The 22,074-nt window shown below is 45.4% G+C and overlaps 1 protein-coding gene and 1 long non-coding RNA gene across 3 annotated transcripts in view; one reads left to right on the forward strand and one right to left on the reverse strand.

The window, feature by feature from the left end:
* The window catches only part of LOC119170435 (sodium- and chloride-dependent glycine transporter 1), a 115,562-nt gene extending 112,519 nt beyond the window's left edge, over positions 1-3,043 (reverse strand). For both annotated transcript variants that reach the window (XM_075875472.1, XM_037421604.2), the window contains exon 1: positions 2,282-3,043. In XM_075875472.1, the coding sequence (XP_075731587.1) occupies positions 2,282-2,317 (36 nt within the window). In that variant the 5' untranslated portion in view covers positions 2,318-3,043. The remainder of the gene's footprint in view (positions 1-2,281) is intronic.
* Positions 3,044-9,373: 6,330 nt separating this feature from the next.
* On the forward strand, positions 9,374-20,025 carry LOC142787071 (uncharacterized). The gene is made up of 2 exons (XR_012889246.1): positions 9,374-9,898; positions 19,859-20,025. It is a non-coding gene; the product is annotated as an uncharacterized LOC142787071 (long non-coding RNA).
* The last annotated feature ends 2,049 nt before the right edge of the window (positions 20,026-22,074 follow it).

Below are 22,074 nucleotides of genomic sequence, written 5' to 3' on the forward strand. Positions count from 1 at the left end.
TCAGCTGAGGGCCCTCGTGCATAAAGTAAACTCTACTTTGTGTTAGTACCTGTAATGCAGCGGAAACAAGTGGCCTTTGATGTATAGTACACGGTCAAAAACGAAAATGAGTCACAAACGTGTATGCGTAGAAAATGTAATTGCCTATGCATAGCTAACGTGAGTCCATCTTGTTTTTGTCAACAGCGAGCGAATAATTGAAATAAATGACCCTTGCGCGTCTAATGACCTATCGCTCATGTTTGTGCACTCGTGATACGGAATTTTAGATGCAGTAAGTTAACTATATCGCGCCCTTTCTCTGTCACGATCGACAAAGCTCAACTAGTTTCCACAATTGAGTTTTGGGCAATTGCTACACGGCGTTGTAGAGTAGCAGGCTAGAGCGAACTAGCTCAGGCCGACCTCTCTGCCTTCTAATAAAATTTCACACACTCTCTCTCTCTCTACATGTCGAGCCTTGCGCCATGTGACACGAATTCTAGCTCATAGAGATTGCCTTGTTTACAAACAGAGAAAAAAAAAGAAAACAGGATTCAAACATGTAATTTAAGACATTCACAATTTTGCCTTGAGTCTCATAACTACTTCACGTCTACCCAAATTTATGAGGCCACACCTTCGGCTGTCTAGACGGTTAACTGTTGGAGGTAAAGGATGCGACATGGTACGCTACCTACATCAAGTTTCAAAAATGAAGGTAGTCTGCACATTTGACTATGCGTACCTTTGTGACGACACCTCTGCCAGCTTAAGAAGCCGTGAGACCCTGCATATGCATGCGTGTTGTGTTTTTAAAGTAAACTTAACTTCCAGCTTATTTCAATCACCAATATGCACTTATCACGATTGTTTATTTTCTTTGGCACGCGTTAACAGTGTTGATTCAGCGTGGCATGTAGACACATAACGTGAACCAAACATAATAAAAAAAAAAACTTTGCGAAAGTGATACATGCGCACGTTAGCACTGTACGTTAGTACACCTCTTAGAACTTGCGAAACTAAACATCTTTAGATTTATAGTTTACAGCCTTATAGTTTATAGTCACAACCTTTCTGGCGATACGTTCGTGCTAATGCAAACATTTGTCCCAAACCACAAACTCGCACTTCTGTATGTATATACTGCAGTTGTAACGTCAACATCCCCTCTTCCAGCACGCCTACGTATTTGAATTACAGAACGTTGCTGTAGCCTAAACGTCACTTCAGCTAAAGTTGATTGATCTTTTTCGAAAAGTTCCTTTTTCTGAGCACGTGAGCCAGGTGGTGAAAACGGGGACACACATTGTGCGTTTAGAAAAAGTGGGCGACGATTTAGAGTACTAGGTACTCTACTATAAGTGAGTATGAAGCCGTCCCAGGAGCTTCACTCTTGATGAGGCCCTGTTGACGAAAATTACATCATATGCAGTATTGTAATATGATTCTGTCTTAGGGATAAATCCCCAAGTCTGGCATCACTGCAAACACGAGAACATGCCGAGTATATGCTTTGCACAGTAGTTGCGCTTAGTCGGCGCTTTCTGCGTATTATGTCCGACATTATGCGATACATGTATATGCGCGCAGCTGCCGCAGCACGGCGCACCGTACGCAGCACAACACGTGCGAGCTCACATCCTGCCTTTAGCGGCACCAACCATGCTTTTATCCGACGTAAACATACTCCACGTGACCAGCCATTTCTTCATTCTTTTGGACTTTGCGTAGCCCAGTTAATTGGATTCGTATTCATTATGCGAAACTCGCTCGTTTCGGCCTTTCGTTCCATTGCACCTCGCAGATAGAGAACGCGCGTAATCCTTTTATCAGCTCTTCACTGCACGACGGGCATGCATGGTCAGTGTGCCTGCTTCCTGCAAGCCGGAAAAGTGTTTGGAACCCACATTCTCCGCAGTTGCCTGGGATCGATATGCATTCGATCGCGGCACTTCCGCTAACGATATTGACGACCCGGTTGCCGCCCGTTAAGACGACCACGGCGCGCCACAATTGCTGTGCGCACGCGAGAAAAATAAAATAAAAATCAACGTTACAAACAGAGACTGAGCAAGGTTGACCACATCACAGGAAAAACGAAAACGTCGATGTAATTTGAAAGGAGTTGATCTGAGAGTGTTGGGGGAGCAAAACACGAGTCCGCGGACTTTGAAAAAGAAAAAAAAGAGTTTTCGCACAAGGCGTTGGCACATACTGCCAGCGTACTCTTCGTCATTTTAAGTCAACTGTCATCAAAACCAAAGCTATTAGTAATACGAGTCGACGGTAAGCTCACCTTATATCGCATCACTTTGACGGGGGAGTAGGCCATGGCTCTCCGAGGTGGTGAAGATGCCGCTCCTTTGGTCTGGAGTCCGTGGCTCGAGGTCGGAGCGAAAACGGCTCTGTGCAACGGATGCTGAGAAGAGAAAAGTCTAAGGCGGAGGCACTGGAGGCTCCCCTCGGCGTATCACAGATCGGGGGTTGCTGATTGTCTCACGAGCAGGATATTCACCAGGTGATGCAAGCAATCCTGTTGTCTTTGGTCTTCTCGAGATGTCGAGAGAGATGGGGAGGGACCAGAAAGGGGGGCAAATGATCAACACTTATCGAGGATCACGAGTTGCAGTTGCTCTCTCCTTGCTAGAGCACGCGACACATACGCGTCCGGACGTGAGGACTGTACTACTCTTACGTGGCGCTATGTTACTCTCTCTCCTTGTGCTACCTCGCACGCCGAACAAAAATAAAAGCCAGAAGGCTGACTTATGTGTCCTTTCTTTCTTTCGCACAGGCGGCGCGAAAGAAACGAGAATAATAAAGTGCGAAATCACGCAGCTGGCGCTGCTGCTCTATATAGCGTTTCGACGCTATAAGATGATCTCAATATTGGCGTGCGGCGGAAGCGTTCTATGCACGGCCAAGTGCGGCGCACAACTTCGCGCGGTTCTCGAATGAATGGGAAGGGGCCGCAGAGAGGCCTGGCGAGAGTGCGCGAGACTGGATAGGAAATGCGGAGGCACGTGCGTCGTGCCCAACCTCTAGCGTACACACTGCGAGCGGCGGCCGCGCGGATAGCGCATTTTGGCCCCTCGCCGGCTGACGTAGCTGAGAGGGTTATAGTGGATCGACTTGGGAGAGGGCGCCGACGCGCGTCACGCCGTCCGAAGCCGCGCCGCGGCGCTGCGGGAGGGAGTTGGCGCTTGGTCAGCGTGATCCAGTTTATGCAGGAAGGGCGCACGCCGAGTTATCTTCCGTCGCGTCGGTGGCTCGTCTGAGTGTGTTTGTGTTTTTCGTGATCACAGGAGCGCGCACGAGGGGAGAGCCCCCCCCCCCCCCGGTCCCATAAAATGTTGGGCGCAAAATATGCCTCATAGATTGACTGTCGATCTATGGAATAACCCCTCCCCCCCCCCCCCCCCCTGAAGGCGAACCCTGCACTTATGTGCGTGAGTGTTTGCGTGTAAGTAAGTGAGTGAATGTGCTCGTGGCTTGAGTCATGAAGGCACGCTTGTGTGCCGCTATGCTTTGCGAATTGGTGATGGAGGGCAAATGCTGTATAAAAGCAGGAAAATAATAAGAACGCACGCTGGCTATGCTGAAATCAACAACTTTTTAGTATTTTCGCGTTTACTTTCTTTCATTATTTTTCTGTCCCTCTTGGGAAAACAACTGTGATGCATCGATGGAAGAACTTTGTAGAACACGAGAAACGCGACTAATAATCCCAGTATTTTCTGTTTCGGGCAGGTGCTGTTGCACGCCCACTGGCTGTTGTTTCCCGTTACCTGAACGCCTCTGATGCGTTTGTGACCAACGTTGACACCGAAGAAACAGGAATAAAAAGAGGGAAAATGAAATAGCCTTTCGCTTTAAAATGCACAGATACCACAATAAACAAAACAAGCAGAAATGCACAACGAGACCTTCAATGAGTGATGTTGGTAATAAATAAATCTGACACGTGAACGAAGCTATGTAACGCTGTCCCATCTGCACAGTGCTCCCTTCTGAGAACAATTTAGCACCTCGCAAAACCACCTCGAAAACGCTGCGTGAGCCGTAATAAAATTTTCTCGAAGTTGATCGAATCGCATCTGGAAAGTTTTGCTACTCTTGCGCTGAACTGTGATCGAGAGTGACATTTTTGTTACAGTGTATTAGGCGCCAATTCACTGGAGAAAAAAAAAATGGCAGCATATCCACGGAGGGAATGATGGAGAGTGGGGCGAAGAATTCGTCCGTCCATTTCGTCCGCGAAACGGTACAGGCCCGTCTATACTGTGTGATGTCTGTGCGCAAAAAAAAAAAAAAAAACAGATGGTCAAAATTACCGGAGCCCTCGTCTACGACGTCTCTCATAATCATGTGGTGGTTTCGGGCCATCATATCTAAGATATTATCATTATGACCAGCGGTTATCTTGCCTTCACGCTACGTGTCCTGCCCGTGACCATTTCTTCTTCTTGATTTCAACTATGATATCCTTAACCCCGGTTTGTTCCCTGATCCATTCTGCCCTGTTCTTGTCTCTTAAAGTTACACCTATCATTTTCCGTTCCATCGCTGGCTGCGTCGTCCTCAACTTAAGCGGAACCCTTTTTGTAGTCCTCCACGTTTCTGCTCCGTCGGTAAGTACTGGTAAGATGCAGCTGTTATATACTTTCGTCTTGAGGGGTAGTGGTAATCTACCAGTCATTATTTAAGAATGCTTGCCGAATGTGCTCCACCCCATTGTTATTCTCCAAGTTACTCCAATCTCGTGGTTCGGCTCCGCGGTTACTATAGCTGTTCTAAGCAGACGTACTCTTCCACAACTTCATGTGCACTGCTAGCTATTTCGAAGCACTGTTCTGTTCAGAGATTGTTGTACATTACTCTGGTTTTCTGCATATTAATTTTAAGGCCAACTTTTCTACCCGCCTTGTTTAAATCAGTAATCATGAACTGCACTTCGTCTCCTGAGTTACCCAGCATGCTATGTCATCCGCGAAGCGCAGGTCACTAAGGTATTCTCCTCTGATATCCTTAACTCGTCCAATTCTAGGCCACTGAAAACCTCCTGTAGCACTCCTGTATACGATCTCCCCAAAGAGCATTTGCGGAGATCGTATCGCCCTGTCTTACACCCTTCTTTATTGGTATTCTGTTGCTTTCTTTATGGAACACTATGGTGGCATTTGATCCGCTGTAGATTTCTTTCAGTCTGTTTATACATGCTTCGTTGACCTCCTGATTCTACAGTGTCTGCATCACTGCTAAAATCTGTACTGAATCAAATACCTTCTTGTAATCTATGAAGGCTATGGGTAGTGGTTGGGTGTATTCTGAGCATTTCTCTATCACCTGATTGACAGTGTGAATGTGGTCGATTCTTGAGTAGCCTGTTCAAAATCCTGCTTGATCTTTCGGTTGATTGAATGATGTCTTGATTCTGTTAGCAATTACCTTTGTAAATAGCTTGTATAAGACGAAGAGAAAGCTGATCGGCCTCTAATTCTTTAAGTACTTGTTGTCCTTATTCTTATGCACTAAGATTATGTTAGCATTCTTCCTAGATTCTGGTACTGTCCTTGTCAGGAGACACTTCATAAACAGGGTGGCCAGTTTTTCTAACACTACCTGTCCACTGCTTTTCAGGAGATCTGATGTCACCTGATCCTTACCAACAGCTTTGCCTCTTTGCATTCCCAAGAGAAGGTAAGCGGGTGAAGGAGAGACAGAAAATTAGGTGGGCAGAAGAGATTAGGTAGTTCGCGGGTATAAAGCGGTAACAGCAAGCACAGGGCCGAGCTGACTGGCGGAATATGGGAGAGGCCTATGTCCTAGAGTGGGCATAGTCAAGATTATTATTATTATTATTATTATTATTATTATTATTATTATTATTATTATTATTATTATTATTATTATTATTATTATTATTATTATTATTATTATTATTATTATTATAGTTACATCAGACCAAAACTACTTTAGTAACGAGGGAATGGCGACATTTGAATGAAAGCGTGTCGAAGCAGAGTGAAGCTGGGGCGGAAAAGCGGCAATATTGCAAGTCGTTTGTAATCCACAAGTACTCCGACTATTCTTCGTGTGAGATGTGTAGTGCTGGTCTGTTTCTTTCTCGGACTATAAACATAGACCAGGGACTTTCCCGCCAGCCTGCCAGAAGAAACGCAACGGCGGTGGCCTTTAAATTTTGCGCTGCCACGACAGAGCCAGAAAAGGTCGATATTGCTACTTTCTTGCGCACAGCGTGAAAGGTACAGATAGACACCAAACATCCCACGCAAGGGTGTGGGGACCCGCACGTGCAAGTGAGATGACTTGCGCTATTCAAGACAAGGCAGTGTCGCGACACTTTTTTTTTATTTCACGTTAGGTGTTGACACCACCGCAGTAAGCTCACACTCAGCTTCTTACGAGGCACTTAAGACTTTCAACTTCATAAATATGAGCAATGCCAAAACGCCACGGTACCCGTGTTCTATTAGTGCAAGAGGGTAAAGTAACGTGATAGCGGTGCCCACCGAAGCGACAGTGGTAAGCGCTATTAAGGTACCGCCGCCGCGGTATTAATTAGAGTCGTTAGCGGTGATAAGCTGTGCGAGCAGTTTCCGCGTTCCATATAACCTCGTTTTGGCATGAACACAACCTCGGAAAATGTGCTACATAGTGTTGACTGTACGGCGTTATCAAACATTGAGCGGCTGTTCATGGTTCACGCATATATCAACCTCAAAGTAAGACTGATTAGTCCTGCATCATAAGAAACGCAACGGGGCAATCTGGAAAAAAAAATTGGCAGCATATCCGCGGAGTGAATGATGGAGAGTGGGGCGAAGCATTCGTCCGTCCATTCGTTCTTGCTTCCCTACGTCCATGCATCCGTCTGTGTGACCGTCCATACGCCCGTCCATGCGTGTGTCTGTTCGTGCGTCCGTCCCTGAGTTCGTCCATGCGTACATCCATGCATCTGTCTGTGTGTCTGTTCGTCCATCTATTCAACACTCCAAGTACCACCATCTCGCATCTTTTCATCATATATTCCCCATATAGAAGCACCGCCATCCAGCGGACATTCCAAGGACTAAACGAGAGGTGGCACACGCACACTTTCTCACGGCTTGCGCTTAGGGTCTACTTCCCACCTTTAACCACCTCGAGTTCATGGTATATACTATCACTGTATTCATGGCAGTGCGGCCCAACGCTCGCTAAACCTTTCTAAAACCACGGAGGTTATGCCCAGCGATTATAACGTAGCAACCTTTTCCTGTCAGATAGTGCTCAATGTACATGCCAATGGCTGCTAATGGGAAATGAGAGACAGGAGAATTCGGCTTTTACTTTTTTACGGCTTGCGCTTCGTATCTACTTCCCACCTTTAACCACCTCGAGTTAATTCATGGTATATACTAGTTCATTGTATGCATGGCACTGCGGCTCAACGCTCGCTAAACCTTTCTAAAACTATGGAGGTTACACCAGCGAGTATAACGTAGCAACCCTTTTTTGTCAGATAGTGCTCAATGTACATGCCAATGGCTGCTGATGGGGATCGCCACGTGCGCGTTAACTAAAAGCCGAATGCTCCTATCTCTCATTCCCCCCTGGCAGCCATTGGCATGTACATTGAGCACTATTGTTTATTGTTCAACAACGCACAGAAGAAATCTCTCACCGGCACTACCTTGTAGGTGAAAATGTTATACTTGTTTCACACTACTCCAACGGCTACGAGGGACGAACAAGTGCCGCTATAAGGAGCTTCCCCCTAAAATAATCAGAACCAAAAGTAACTGCTATTCGCTTTATGTAATGTGTCATACAATATGTATACAGGAGCGCTTGGTAGATGAGCATAAAAAACAGTTATCTTGTAAAACGAAGCATGCGGCTCTGAGATGGGCTTGCGTGCCACCACAGTGTCGTCTTAGCAAGCGTTGAAAACACTTGTCTTTTCGTGCAAGCGTTGCATGGTCTGCGCAGCCTGATAAACGCCAAGGTCCTTAGAATTACTTATGTATGCCTTTTCTAGTAAAATACGCACATACAGAATATATACGTGTTGTTATGGTGTCTCAGATATGCGCAATAATTGCTTTTTAATTGACAATCGCACAAGTATGAACGCTGAATCATGAGCAACATTGATAGGCACTGCGGATGGGATTGGCCGTTTGGGATATCGGCTGGTGCGGTTTAGAGTACCCGATAACGTTAAGAGTGGACAAACAGACAAATAGACAAACCGTAGAGATCAAAATTTTCACTCCTAAAGTGTCCAAAAAAGAGTATCGTCTTCAAAAGTGCGCTGACACTTCGTCTCATATCCTTGTTACAAATACCGCTGCTGTATATATATATATATATATATATATATATATATATATATATATATATATATATATATATATATATATATATATATATATATATATATATTCCCTTTTCATCTCTCATATTATTTTGTTACCATTTCCTCAATAAATGAAGATATTCCCTTTCGCGTCAATCTCACTGCCTTTCACATCTCACACAACTATTTAATCCGAACCATGAACCTCGCAGATTTCTGACAGAAAAAAGGTGGTATTTTACCCCCGGTGAATGTCACTTACATATGACAACAATTTTCTCTTATTTGCCGACGATGGTCTTCTAGAACAAGCTGCTTACGAACGGCTTGGCTCAAAAGAATTTCTCACTTGTCGGAATGGATAGAATAGAGCTCCACTTCGAACGGCATTTTATCACTCTCTCATGTCGAATATCTGAATTCTTTAAAATATGTGCTTTGAATATACTTAAATGTAAGAAAATGTTTAGTTAGATACATTGATCAAAAGGAAAGGTGCTTTCGGAAACATTGCTTGCCGAAGTTGGGCTCGGCGCGCGCTACCACTATCACAGCAAGCACGCTGACGTCAAAAAATGTTCCGAGATGAATTAGAGAGGCACTTCCCGCTTTTCTGCCTCACTATGTGTGTACTTACGCGTGCCAGTCACAAACACCCGAAGGAAAGCCTAGCTACCATAGTTAGCAAGTAACTCGTCTTTCCTGCGACATGTTCCCGAATTTTGTTAGACCTACACCGAATACTCTCCCCCCCCATTTTTTTGTCATGTTTACGCACGTTCACCAATAGTAAAATAGAAACACATATTCCATTTATAGAAACTTTCGGACGAACGCCCCACCTCTCGTCTTCCTCACCTCCAAACGCTGTTTTGATCCGCCTTAAATTTTCTTCCCATTGCACCTGCAATAAATTTTTTCAATCAATTAAAGAAACTACCAAAATACCCAAACTACACGCGTACTCTGCCGCCAGCGACACTTGTGTCAGCCAACAGCAGCCGGTGCGCACCAGTCGTCCTCGGTTTCTTCACCCGACTCTCTATACGCCACCAGCTGCAGCCGGCTTTCAGGCGGCGCCACTATCGACCCGTCGGCATGGGCCGCAAGCTGCAAATACCGGCGCGCCACCTTCCCCGTTGGATCCGACTTGCCGGCCGGCGCCAACCTGGCAGAGTCTATGAGCAACGCCGAACGGCCCTGGAACGTCGGCTAAATTTATTGCGGGACTGCGCCGGCTGTGCCTGTGGCACGCGGCGACGAACAGCGACGACACCGGCCTCTCCCAGTGACGCTTCGGCGCCAGTGCGCTGCCAGTTTTTGCGACTGCAGCGGGCTCCTGCTGGTGGAACACTTGCGTGCGGCGCGGCGAAGTCACACAAAGACGACCTGCCGCGGCGGTCGACCGTGCGGCGCCAGCGAGGCGGCGGCGCGCTAAGTGACGGATCTCTTCCGAGATACTGGCGATACGCTGCGAATATGGGCCCTGCGGGGAAGCTGTACTTGAGCGTACTCGCGCACGTACAAGATGGTGCACCTGTGATGCTTGTAAGTGCCGCATATGGCTGCGAGATCTTGCGTACTTCTGGTGGCGCTGCTGTCGACAGCGCGACAGTGCGATCGCATCTCCAGTGAGGGCGCGTGGTCCGATATGTACGTACTATGAATATGGGGAGCCCCAAATCAACTGTGCGTTTACACAGAGAGCGTGAAAGAGAAAAAAAGTAGCCGAGGCAAGGCGTGTATTTGTTGGGGAAAAATAAAAATGGTCGCGTTGGCTCCACAACGCGAAGGGGCGAAGGTGGGCGGGGATTAATAAAAAGTGAGTGACAACGAAAGGAAGAGAATGGTAAACAAACAGTTGGAAGTCGCCGACAAGCGCTCTTATTTGACATCGGTTCGTATGTGAAGTTTACATCTTTAGCGTTTTGCTAACACATTAACTACCTATAACGCAATAAATGACATTATCGATATCACAGTATGGGAGCTCACGGATTGAATATGGAGCTCCAGCGGCAATGAGATTGAAACGCTGAACTGACCGGATTCAGGACTTATTTCCAGACGGGGCTTCTGCAGAAATAAAGAGAAAAACAGAAGACCTGCTTTCAGTTTAAAATTTCATTTGTACTTTTGTTCTCGCAGGTATATTGCAAATTTGGTAATAGATTAAGATATTATTCACATTATTATTATTATTATTATTATTATTATTATTATTATTATTATTATTATTATTATTATTATTATTATTATTATTGTTGTTGCTGTTGTTGTTGTTGTTGTCTGCATCCAAGCAGCGTCAGAATTTCTTTATGTAGACGCTGCCTAGTTAACTTTATGCATGGGATGACGTTGCTTTTGTCGAAAAAATAAATCAGAATAATTCAAGTTGTTCACTGAATGAAGTAAAGAAACATCACTTACTTGAAGTTCGAGTATATTGGTAACTGCAATAGCTTTCGTCATACTCTACATCTTGAGGCACTGTCTGTCTCGCACAGCTCTGGGGAAGCACAGGTAGGCGCGTATGTACTGAAGTGCACACTCCCCCACGGGAAGGGGCACAAGGGCAGGAGCGTATACAGCTGCCCTCGTACGGCAAGGGGTGTAATTGCGTATATTCGGTAGCACGAATACATGCACCCTTAATCACGACGACACTTGTGAGACACGTGCAAGGCTTGCGTTTCGATTCTTCTACGCCTCCTACAACGGCAATGCCGATTGCTTCTCTCAAGCGAGATGTTGGTAAATATGCTCCATTCAACTACGAAAGCGTCATGTATGACGTGCTAAAAAACTAAACAACTCAAACAAAAGAAAAACACCAGTAAACGAACACCTTTCTCTCCACTCTCGCGTATACGTCAAAGTAATCATTCGTGCTTTGCCTCTCTGCACCGAAGCAGTGCGTAAGACCCGCTCCTATGTGTCTACTCATGACGCGCTGCCCAGCTGACGTTGCGGAAATACCGGTTAATAGCGCCCTCACCGGCGCGTTGATCAGTCTTTGGGTAGTCAAAACGCGAGTACCGAACCCCAGACTAAGCATATGCAAGGCAGCGTGGTGTACATTAAGGTCTCGATGTGAACTGTGAAGAATTTAGGGCGGGAAACTTAGATGCGGCGTCGCGCACCTACGCTCACACACGTGAAATCATTTAGCTGTTAATGATGTCACACAAGAAGAAACACACATGAGTTTTGTCAGTGCAGGGTGTGCACACCAGATAAACATAAGTGCTTAGAAAGACTAGGTCTGAGCTCTGGGCCTCCGGTGCGCAATACTGATTTCCTACGCCACAGGCGCCTGCGGTAGGACATTTTTATGCACGTCAAGCACGCAGGCACGCGCGTTCAGACGACTGGTGTAGGTTCCAAAACGCTGATATATAGTTTAAGAATGAATTAATGATTGAATGAAATAATAAATGAGTAAACAACTTCATTTATCCCTTAATAAATGAAATGGGGCAATAGGACTGAGGGTGGTGGGGAGGAACTACTTGAAGTAGTCCTTCTCTACCTTCTCAGCCCACTCCAGGATGGCCTCCTGACTGTCGGGCCTCGATCTACGCAAGGCAGCCTTCCACTGCTCCTCACTGTAAATTAGGCGTTTCAGGAAAGGAGGAAGAGTGTGCTTAGGGCAACGCCACAAGTCTGCTGTGGAAGAGAGAAGGGTAACAGGATGGATGAATGCGGTGTAGGAGGTAAGGGAAAGTAATTGTGCGAGTCCGCAGCTGTTGCCACAGAATTTCGCATCTGCGCGGAAATTTTCCGCGTGAGTGGCGGGAAGATTAACCGTTCTAATCGGTAGTGGGTGCAAATGTCGCGGAATGAAATAAGGCGATCTCGCGTTGTAAACGGCGCCTGCTCCGTTTAGTGAGTTGCGACACATGAGATTATATGCTTCTGCCCGGACTGTAAATCTTCGGGCATGAGCCGCCTCGCTTCCGGCAAGGCCCACATGCGCGAGAGTTCAGATTAGTGCTACAAGTCGATGAAGGGGTCGGTACAAAAGTAGGGAAAGAGCTGACATAGAAACCCTGCCCGCTCCGAAATTTTATACAGCTGTTTTGTAGTCACTTATCATAACGGATGAATTAGGTATTGTGAAGGCCAGGGCAATGGTCGCCTCTTCCGCTTCCTCTGTAGAAGAGGAAGGAATGGTGGCGGCCGCACCAACGCCGTGACTGTGACCAACGTTACTGTGACAGTTGATGACCGATATTGCATAATGATGCCTGTTTCCATAATCGGCTACGTCAACGTAGAGCACATCATTTGAGGAGGAGAATTGTTTTTTGAGAGCCTTCGCACGCTGCCTCCTGCGCTGTTTGTGGTGCTGAGGGTGCATGTCTTTTGTTTTGTTTTTTGAAGTGAGAAAATGTATAGGTTCACGTGCATGTGGTGTGGAATGGCGTACTTGACCTTGGTGATGGGTGCCGGAGTGACAGAAAGGGTTTGAAGGCTGTGTCAGCCCGTCACGGTGCTAAATATTCAGTTACACTTAGATGCAATATGGGCTTCTCCGACTTCATCGAGGATGTTGAAGGTGGCAGTACGCGTAAAGCTTTCAGTAGAGGTCCGTATAGGCACCTCTAAAGTGTACCTATACGTTTCGCACGAAATGATGTCAATCTGATCAGGTTTTGATTTTAGAAAATGTAGGCGAGGTGTTGCAAATGTTATTTTACTGATAACGAAGCCATGGACCAAGCGGAGGAGATAGTTTGAGAACTTCTATCGTGCAAGCCAGCGCGCTTGCACATTGGCCACGTTTTCGCAACGCTGAATGTCATCGATTCGCCACTGAATCGAATGTGGGTTTGACAACACTTCATCAACGGTTATTTTGTACATGTAGCGCGCCACAGCTGATCAGTGACCTCGGTGCTCAGCTGCTGACCCAAAGGTCGTTGGTTCGATCCCAACCGTGGCTGTCACATTTAATTGGAGGCTAAATGGTAGAAGCCCACGTACTGTATACGATATACACGATGAAAAACATCAAATGACCAAAACTTATCGAGCCTTCCACTACAGTGTCCCACGCAATCATACCTTTTGGGACGTCAAACGCCGGATATCATATTAACGCTAAAAGAATCAACTGCGGCAATCATCGCTACAGGGTTTCTGCTGTAGTTTCCTTTTTCTCCACATCGTACATATACTGATGGAAATAAGCTGATTGTAACAGCACCGAGGCGGAAGTGATGACCTCTTCCACGGCAGCTTTGCTATACACGCCGCATTTCCGTTCCCTTAATCGCAGGCAAGAAGGCGTCATAGGAGCGCATGACTTCTTGTCTCTGTTGCCGCGACTTAAGCCCCCGCAAAACGTGTTCTGCCATTGGAAGTTGAGAACGGTATATGCACGTCGCGCTATTCAGATTGCTGTCAACGATTAGCATCCGGGCACGTGCGATTCAGTGCAGCGCGAAACCGGTTGCGGCGCACATTGCGCCAGCCCCGCTTTTCGAAACAATTACGTGCAGCTAGCACATCGAATACTGTGCATGCGAAGACTAGTTGACTACAAAGGCACAAAATAAAAACAACAATGCAGCGTGTACGATGACAAAGCATTCATCCGAAATTGCGTTATCACTAATTTCAGATTAGATGTTCATTATTAGGAGAGAGAGCCAAAGTACGCAGGTAAGACTTATTGATTGCTATTAGCGCAAAGAAATAATTCAGTAGTTCGAGCTGTTTGGAGGAAAATGCATTTCGAGGCATTTCGTCGTGTCTCCGTCGTGCGATTGAAGAACACTTCTTGAAACTGGCTACGTTATGTTTTTGGAACATTTACAATACAATGAGGCGCGTGTTTCTTCACGAAAGAATAATCAGTTTCTAGTAGATGACGTCAGTATTGCCGACGACGCGCAGTATTGACCTTAAAGACTTCATAGCCATCAGTATTTTATTTTTGTGTTCTAGTGATACTTCAGGTTTCACATGACAAAGCCCCGATATGATTATGAGCGACACTTTTGGTGTTCTTCACACCAATCATTTGGTCTTCTTCGACGTGCACCGACATCACACGGGATTCTACACCATTTAGCCTCTATAGCGAAATGCGACCCCAACGGCCGGAATCGAAACTGACCTTTGAGTCAGTAGCCGACTACCGCAGCCGCTACACCACCGTGGGGGGCGGATAGTTTGGTCTTTGAAGTAACTTTGGACTGAGTAGGGGGTTTGGAGTTTAGATTGTGTTTAGAGTTCGGGGTTTGGTTGGAGCTTGTAGTGACAGGGTCTCCTTTCCCCGAACAAGTGTGACTCCTCTGGTATCGTGAAACACTTCAACTAACTTATGTGGTTAAATTATTTATTCTTCTATTCCTTTGAGGAAGCCGTAAGAAATGGGCGGGAAATCAGTGTCCAAAATATTGAAGACAACCCGTCACACACAGCTTCCTACAAAAATTGAAAGGAGAAAATGACAAGGTGATAGACCAATGGAGCGGAGTGGTGGTTCGGACCCGGCTGTAGTATATATAGTATGTGTATGCTCCTGGTTTAGATTATGTGAGCTTGTGTTTTCTCGCAAAAAAAAAAATTTTGAAGTTAAGGCGAAGACTGAAACTTGAGGAAATTAAAAAAATACGTGAACGAGAAGTGTCACTTCAAGAAACGTTTCCACAAATGAACTTGTCTTCTTCAAGCATACTTGTATTCCAGAAGAAAAGTCCAATTAACGAAGCATCGGCTTCAGCGGCACCCCATTTTGACAAATTTTTCAATATCATGTTTCCTCGTCGGACAATATTTATGAGAACTAAAGGACAATGCCAAGGAAAGTGTAGGGGTTCTTATTAGTAGTAATTGCAATGCAAATCACGTGAAGAAGAAAAAGTGGACCCAAAGATAACTTACCGCTGGCAGGTATGAAACCAGTGACCTTCAAATAGCACGTCCGACGCTCTATCAAATGAGCTACGGCGGCGGTCAGCCCTTCGTCCACTTTATAGGGTATGTGCATTCAAACGTGGGAGTGTGTCAGCGCCGCCAGCAGTTATTATGGCCAGTGTGGAACATTCTTTTTTTGCCCGTTCCCGTCCACTGTTCTTCTTCACATTTACATTAGACTGACTAACATCCAATATACTTTACTTGGCATTATTGTCTGTTAGTTCTCATTTATATTGCTTTTAACAAAGAAAAGAATAACATAAAATTACACATGTTTCGTCTTTCGTGTGGACTCAGTGTCATGATACTGGTACAGTCACCGATTATTGTTGCGCTTATCGAACAACATCGTGTTGAAAATGATCTGTTGACAAAATCTTCCTCCTTCAACACACACACACACACACACACACACACACACACACACACACACACACACACACACACACACACACACACACACACACACACACACACACACACACACACACACACACACACACACACCAACACACACACACCAACACACACACACACACACGCGCACACACACACACACACACACACACACACACACACACACACACACACACACGCGCGCGCGCGCGCGCATGCACGCATCTATTGCGCAGTTATTACCGACACTCCATCTAAGAAACTCTGGGCCTCACCTATCTCCAGTTTAAGCAAGGGCCACGTCAGAGCTACACTATTCGCGTAGTCCAATCGCTGTATGTGCTCCCTTTCTCTCTCGCTCTCTTCTTCCTCATCTTTCAACCTTGACCTCCCCTGTTGTAGGGTATCATATCGAACTTTTCTCTCCGGTTAACCTACCTTTCGTCTTCTCTTGATTTCTCTCTCTCTCTCTTCTCCTTGCTTTTCTTTTCTTTCCAAAGTAGCTTTGGTGTCATTATGACACTCGCTACAATTCCGACGTCTGCTTTCAGGGTGAAAGTTTATTTTCTTCTGAATATTTAGTTAATTTTATTACACTTATCTTCATTTACTTTCTTAATTTCGTGCACGAAATCAGTTAAAGCTATATGTAATACCACTTAATAATAATAATAATAATAATAATAATAATAATAATAATAATAATAATAATAATAATAATAATAATAATAATGTTTATTGTCATCAATAGTTTGATGAAGGACAGCTGCAGGTAAAAGCTGCTCTCCAAAGAGGCAGCTTGACAAAAGCCAAGGGCAGGCATTACAAAGCCATAAAAATTTCCCAAGCCCCCTATACATAAACATTTCTATTTGAAGCTGCCCCAATTTTTATTATTGGCTTTATTAGGGAGCTTTTGAATAGCGTACGCAAAGCTTCGCGTGAGCACTTAGCACCACTGCGCATGCGTCGTACGCTAGCCGCTTGCTGGCTCCCGTTAAGTGACGGAAATAGCGGGTGACCACCATGAACGGTAACTTAGCGTACGCTATTTTAAGACTCTCTGTTATCATTGACGCTACTCTTCATTTCCTTAATCTTCACATCGTGATGCAAACTTTCATTTTCTCTCAGTCTCACTGAGCGTGACGGGCTATTAATGTACGAGCGCTACCGGGCACAAAAGGTTAAAATGACTTGTTTAATCGGTAAGCGTTTCTCTTACTCCGACGCTGGGTCTTCGTTAAGGAACCGAAACATCGAACGCTCGCAAGTGCACTGCACGCTGCACGGTTTCTCCGTCGAGAAGTCGACAGTCTGGCGGCGACGTTGCCTTGGCGCGCGGTGACCTTGCAACACTGAACCAGAATATTCCAAGCATTCAAGTTCACTGCAACCTTGCCCGCTTCTCCTCCTTCCTTCGCGCTTCGGCGCAATCGCAGAATGGCAGTACTTGTACTCGTTTTTGTTCTCTCGTTTTCTTCCTAGTGCCTCGGGTCTCGTGCAGACCTTCGCCGATGCCCTTACGGGCAATAGTCCGGAGCAACCTTGACGGTGCCTTGACCTGGAGCACGTCGCATTCGTCCTGTGCATGTGCGGCGCGAATCACCTTTACTTCGAGCCTCTGTCGCGTTTCACTTTCCTCTCTTCGGCCGCCGCCACTACTCAGACATTGAACTGGTTGGTCTTCGTCCATTTTTCCTTGTCTCACTTTTTCCCTTTATCCTTGCTTGTTTATAACCTCGTGGGAAGAGCGGTATTTTGTCAGGGGTGCTGCAAGGCTGTAGCTGAAGGCTCAGAAACGTTGAAAGATTTTGAGAAACCTGTACCAGTGGTGATTGGCACGTAAATCAATCAATAAATCAATCAGTCAATCAATGAATCAATCAATCAATCAGTCAATAAATCGATCAATCGGTCAGTCAGTCGTAGTACATGGTAAACTAAGGTGCACGGACGATCCGCTAGACGCGAAGAGAGTAGTACAAGCTCCCATACACAAGTGAAGTTGTGTGTATCAGCGATCCGTACTTCCGATCGGGGTAAAAAGCTCAACTACAGTGATCACTGTTAGGCACGTGACTTTGCTACCCCTTTGTATGTCACGTGGCTTGCGCGAGTGTGTCTGCAGTAATACCTGAGTTCTGAGCAAGCACTTAATGATGAAATATGAACTACCTACTGTATTTTAATCAGTACATATTTTCCTGAGTATGACAGATTCCGAGCAACGAAAAACAAAATATCTCTGGAGTGCGGTGGGCGGACCCGGCCAGAGGGTTCTTAGAATAATGTACTTTCCTCCTCACTCAAAAGCCTTTATACAATAAATGTTTTTCTCTCTCTCTTTCTCTCGCAAGAGGCAGCTAGAAGGTCTTTTGCGTTTTACTCTGTTTATTTGTTTGTGCAAGGAAAAAAGTCCAGTTTCGCTGAATACAATAGCAACCAACTGGGCCATCTTATACGACGTAAGGCACCAGATCACTCCTTCAGCATTCAACCTGGCGCAACTCAAGAAAACGCTGGCGCAAATAAACATGACTACAGCAGCGAGCGAAGCGACATTCATGTTGTCTATGTCTTCAATGGAAGGTTTGCGATGAGAACATAGCCCTTACAAAGGTAAGAGCTATCTGCTGATCCTTGTAAAGGTAAGTCGCGCGCCACCAAGGGCGATCACTCACACCTTTTGGCCGACCGAGAATGATAGCGCTAGGTGGCGCGCACCTTATTTTTTACAGGGATCAACAGACGAATCATACTTTTGTAAGTGTTATGTTCTCATCGGTGAGCCACGTATATATGCGGACGAACGGGTGAGGACCCTGAGTTGTCTAGGCGACTGCGACGCTACTAGTACATGTAAGTGAAGCACGAAATCAAAGTTTCGATAACAGCGTGTTTGGCTCTTGCACTACCATGCTCAATTGTGGTGAGAGAATTGAAAAAAAAAGTACAATAACAAAAAAAAAGCTCACTGGGATCCGACAGGCGTAAAAAAATATAAACTGCTAAATCAATGGCGTGGTTGACCACGATTCAAGGTCTGTGGCAGCTGTTCAGACGCTGAATGGGTGACAATGTCAGAGATAAAGCTCGTGTATTCTCGAGTGCTTAAGCGAATAACGTTTCAAGGGCACACTTTCCTGCATTAGGAAGCTTCTTTGCGTAAATGCAATCAACGGAGACCAAAAGATGCACGTATAACGAAGCCTTGATTACGATGCCGTGGGAGACCGTGGTCTACGCCTCTCCATAGGTGTATAGCCTATAAATCCATGTGCGTGATTACCCCTACTCGGTGACCACGTCCAAGTATAGAAAGAAGGCAGTGCCTGGAGCGCTTGTAATGCGATGCATTCGGTGTATGGTAATATCTCTCAGTATACCAAGTGTCCCGAGGTGTACATAGAAGAGAATCACCACCTTGGTACGCCTGCCAATGCTGGCCACGTTCGATCGAGAAGTCAACGATGTAAATTATCATACGCCACGCGGCCTTGAACTGTTTCGGTTCTCTCAGAAACGTTCGCAAGTTCGATACTCGGACTGCCACGTATACCCATTTATGTAGGCGTATTACGGCATTGGCCATGCTGCCTGTGGTGTACAACTGTACGCTGGAAAACCCGTATATATATACAAATGTCCAAATCGGTGTAGAGCCACTCCGTGACTGTGTCTCTCCCATCCAATGATATATGTAGAGTATATGTACCTTTGACACACACACATGCAAAAGTCACTAGGCAGTTACTTAAAATGCAACTGCACGCTTAAGCCATCAGCCTTAAGGATTAGTGTACGGAAAATTCCGATGTTTTGCGGAGCAATATGCAGTTCGAGCGCCACTACAAACGACAGCCTCTCGTACTTAAGAGTATTTATGCACATGATCATGCAAAAAGAAGAAAGGAAAAGCTCTAAGAGGCCGAGGTGCGAGTGGGTGTTTTAGCGACAACACTTTATTTTAGTATGTGTAATATTGAAAATAATCCTACAGTTTTTTTTTTTGTTCCGCAATGTCACTCAACTTTATTCGTGTCCCTGATCTCGCTAGCAACCTTTTAGCACACTTTATTTTTCATATCCATCTCTTCTACGCTTTCACCAGTCCCTTCGCTCGTGCACTAGTGAATACATTGACATTGGTTGTTCAATACTGTTTCTCACCTGCAGTCCACGCGTAAGGCCCTGAAGGAATTATCACGTGACTGCAGCGGTGTACTCGCAACCAGCCTGCCCAGGAGTCTTCCAGTGTCATGTCTCGGCTTGCTGGAACCATATCTGCGAGTAACGTTGGAGTGGTTTATGTCTGTTTCCCGAATAAAAGCTTCATCTCTCAAGATAGAGGGGGAAGGGGCGAAGGGGAAAAGCAGGGTCAACCAATCACGTGCTCGGTTGGCTACTTGACACTTGAGCAAGGAAGCAAAGGGAATAATTTATGAGATATATTTATAAAAGAAAAAGAGTAGGACCAAATAACGAACAGAAAGATAATGCAGAGAACACAAAAATGCGCTACGCAAACGTCGACGTCAGGATCAATTATCACAGGATTAGCATTTGAGTGCAGAACGAATCCCGTTGTGTAAGCTTTGTGGTCTTTCTAACACAATAGTTTTTCTTGGGACATCTTTAACGCACAGATTTTAGTTCGCACATGAAGAGCCGGCCTCTTCTCAGCCCTTGAATAGGCCTCACATACAACAACAAATATTCAAAAGCGCTTTATCTACACTATTATGCCGTGGCGGTATAACTTTTCATAATACGAAATCCGAAAGTTTCACCACTGATATATCAGTACCGTACCTACAATTAATTATATCCGAAAAACATAAATCAAAAGAAATGACGAAAATTCAATTCACACCTAAACATGAGCGTCAGAATTTCACTTGAGCCGACATGCATAATATAGTGTATAGGAAACAAGAAGTACAAAAAAAAGTTTAATCCTTTAAGTCGTAAGCCAGCAGTTATACACCGTGGTATCATGACAAAGGATAAAAGTAGCAATTCATCTAGTCATCCTTCTTCAATATGGAATAACCCAAGGCATAAAACTTTCCGCTTCTGTTTCTATTGCGCCACAGGAGATGTTTTCGATGGCTAACAACGTTTTCTAAGCATACCTCGATGTACAGCCGCGGCCACGTCTGCATAGAGCACGCGGGGAACCGGTTTTCGCTCTGCGGGGCGAAACCTCGAGGCAGTTTCGAGCTCTGAAACGCTTTATCAGAAGCATGTGCGGCCTAGCTGTCAGACTGACCTCGTCAGAGCCCGAAACTGCCTCGAGGTTTCACCCAGCGGGGCGAAAACCAGCTCTTCGCGTGCTCTACACCAACGTGACTGCTGCTGTACACTAAATACAGCTTACAAAGACATGCATGAGATCCCACGTAAAACTGCCGTAGTCAAGCATATAAACGGAATTCTCCTCGCGCCAATGCAATACGCTTACACCAGAAGCTATAGACTAATGAAACGCCGCGTTGATCGCAAACTTCATGGGATTTGTTTGCAGAATAAGAGTCATTCACAACCACTGCACGTTTCTGGGTTATGGGCGACATTCCTTTTAGCATAATATTTCGCTTCGTTGAAACTTACGTAAAAACCACAGGAAAGGGAGGAAGGGTTGAGCTGTGATCTGTCTGAAAGTAACTACAATGAAGTCGTCTTACGCACGAGTAGGAACAGATGAACATACGTCGCCTCAACATAACAATCGCTGAGACTATACCTAGAAAACACACATTTAAAACGACACCTAAAGTATAACCTTGAAGACCTACGTTTTAGGTTTAACGTTTCGGGTGAAGAGAAGGAGAAGGAGGAAAGGCAGGACAGTCAACCTGGACGCATGTCCGGTTTGCTCTCCTACGCTGTGAGAAGGAGATGAAGAGATGAAAAGTAAGAAATCTAGGAATAAGCGAAGCACATACGCGATTTTCGCGTTAGGTTAGGCAACACTGCTGTGTTTCAGGTATGTCAAAAAAAAAAAAAAACTGACTAGATAATGCCTTGATAGTGAAACTTTCAGTGCGTGTCCTGTCGTTCGATGACCAGCCAACCAACCTTGACAGAATGAGAATGTTTGATGCAGGACATCGTGTGTGTCACGTTCCGTTGTAGGCATTTAAGAAATGGCACATGTCTGACCTCATTACTAAATAACCACTGAAGACGCATCACAGATGCCTACTGGTTCATTAACGAAACAAAGCTCGTTCGGTCATGTGAACCTTAAGTCATCAGAACACCAAGCGAGCGAGTGAGGACGTCGAAACAGTGTAGACAAGGACCAACATTGTTGCCACTTTCCAGGACTTTCGCTTGGAACTCCGTGAGTGGAATATCGAGTCCTTGCATAAAATTCTTGCCGTCTC

Source organism: Rhipicephalus microplus, chromosome 2, assembly GCF_043290135.1.
Source record: "Rhipicephalus microplus isolate Deutch F79 chromosome 2, USDA_Rmic, whole genome shotgun sequence".
NCBI lineage: Eukaryota > Metazoa > Arthropoda > Arachnida > Ixodida > Ixodidae > Rhipicephalus > Rhipicephalus microplus.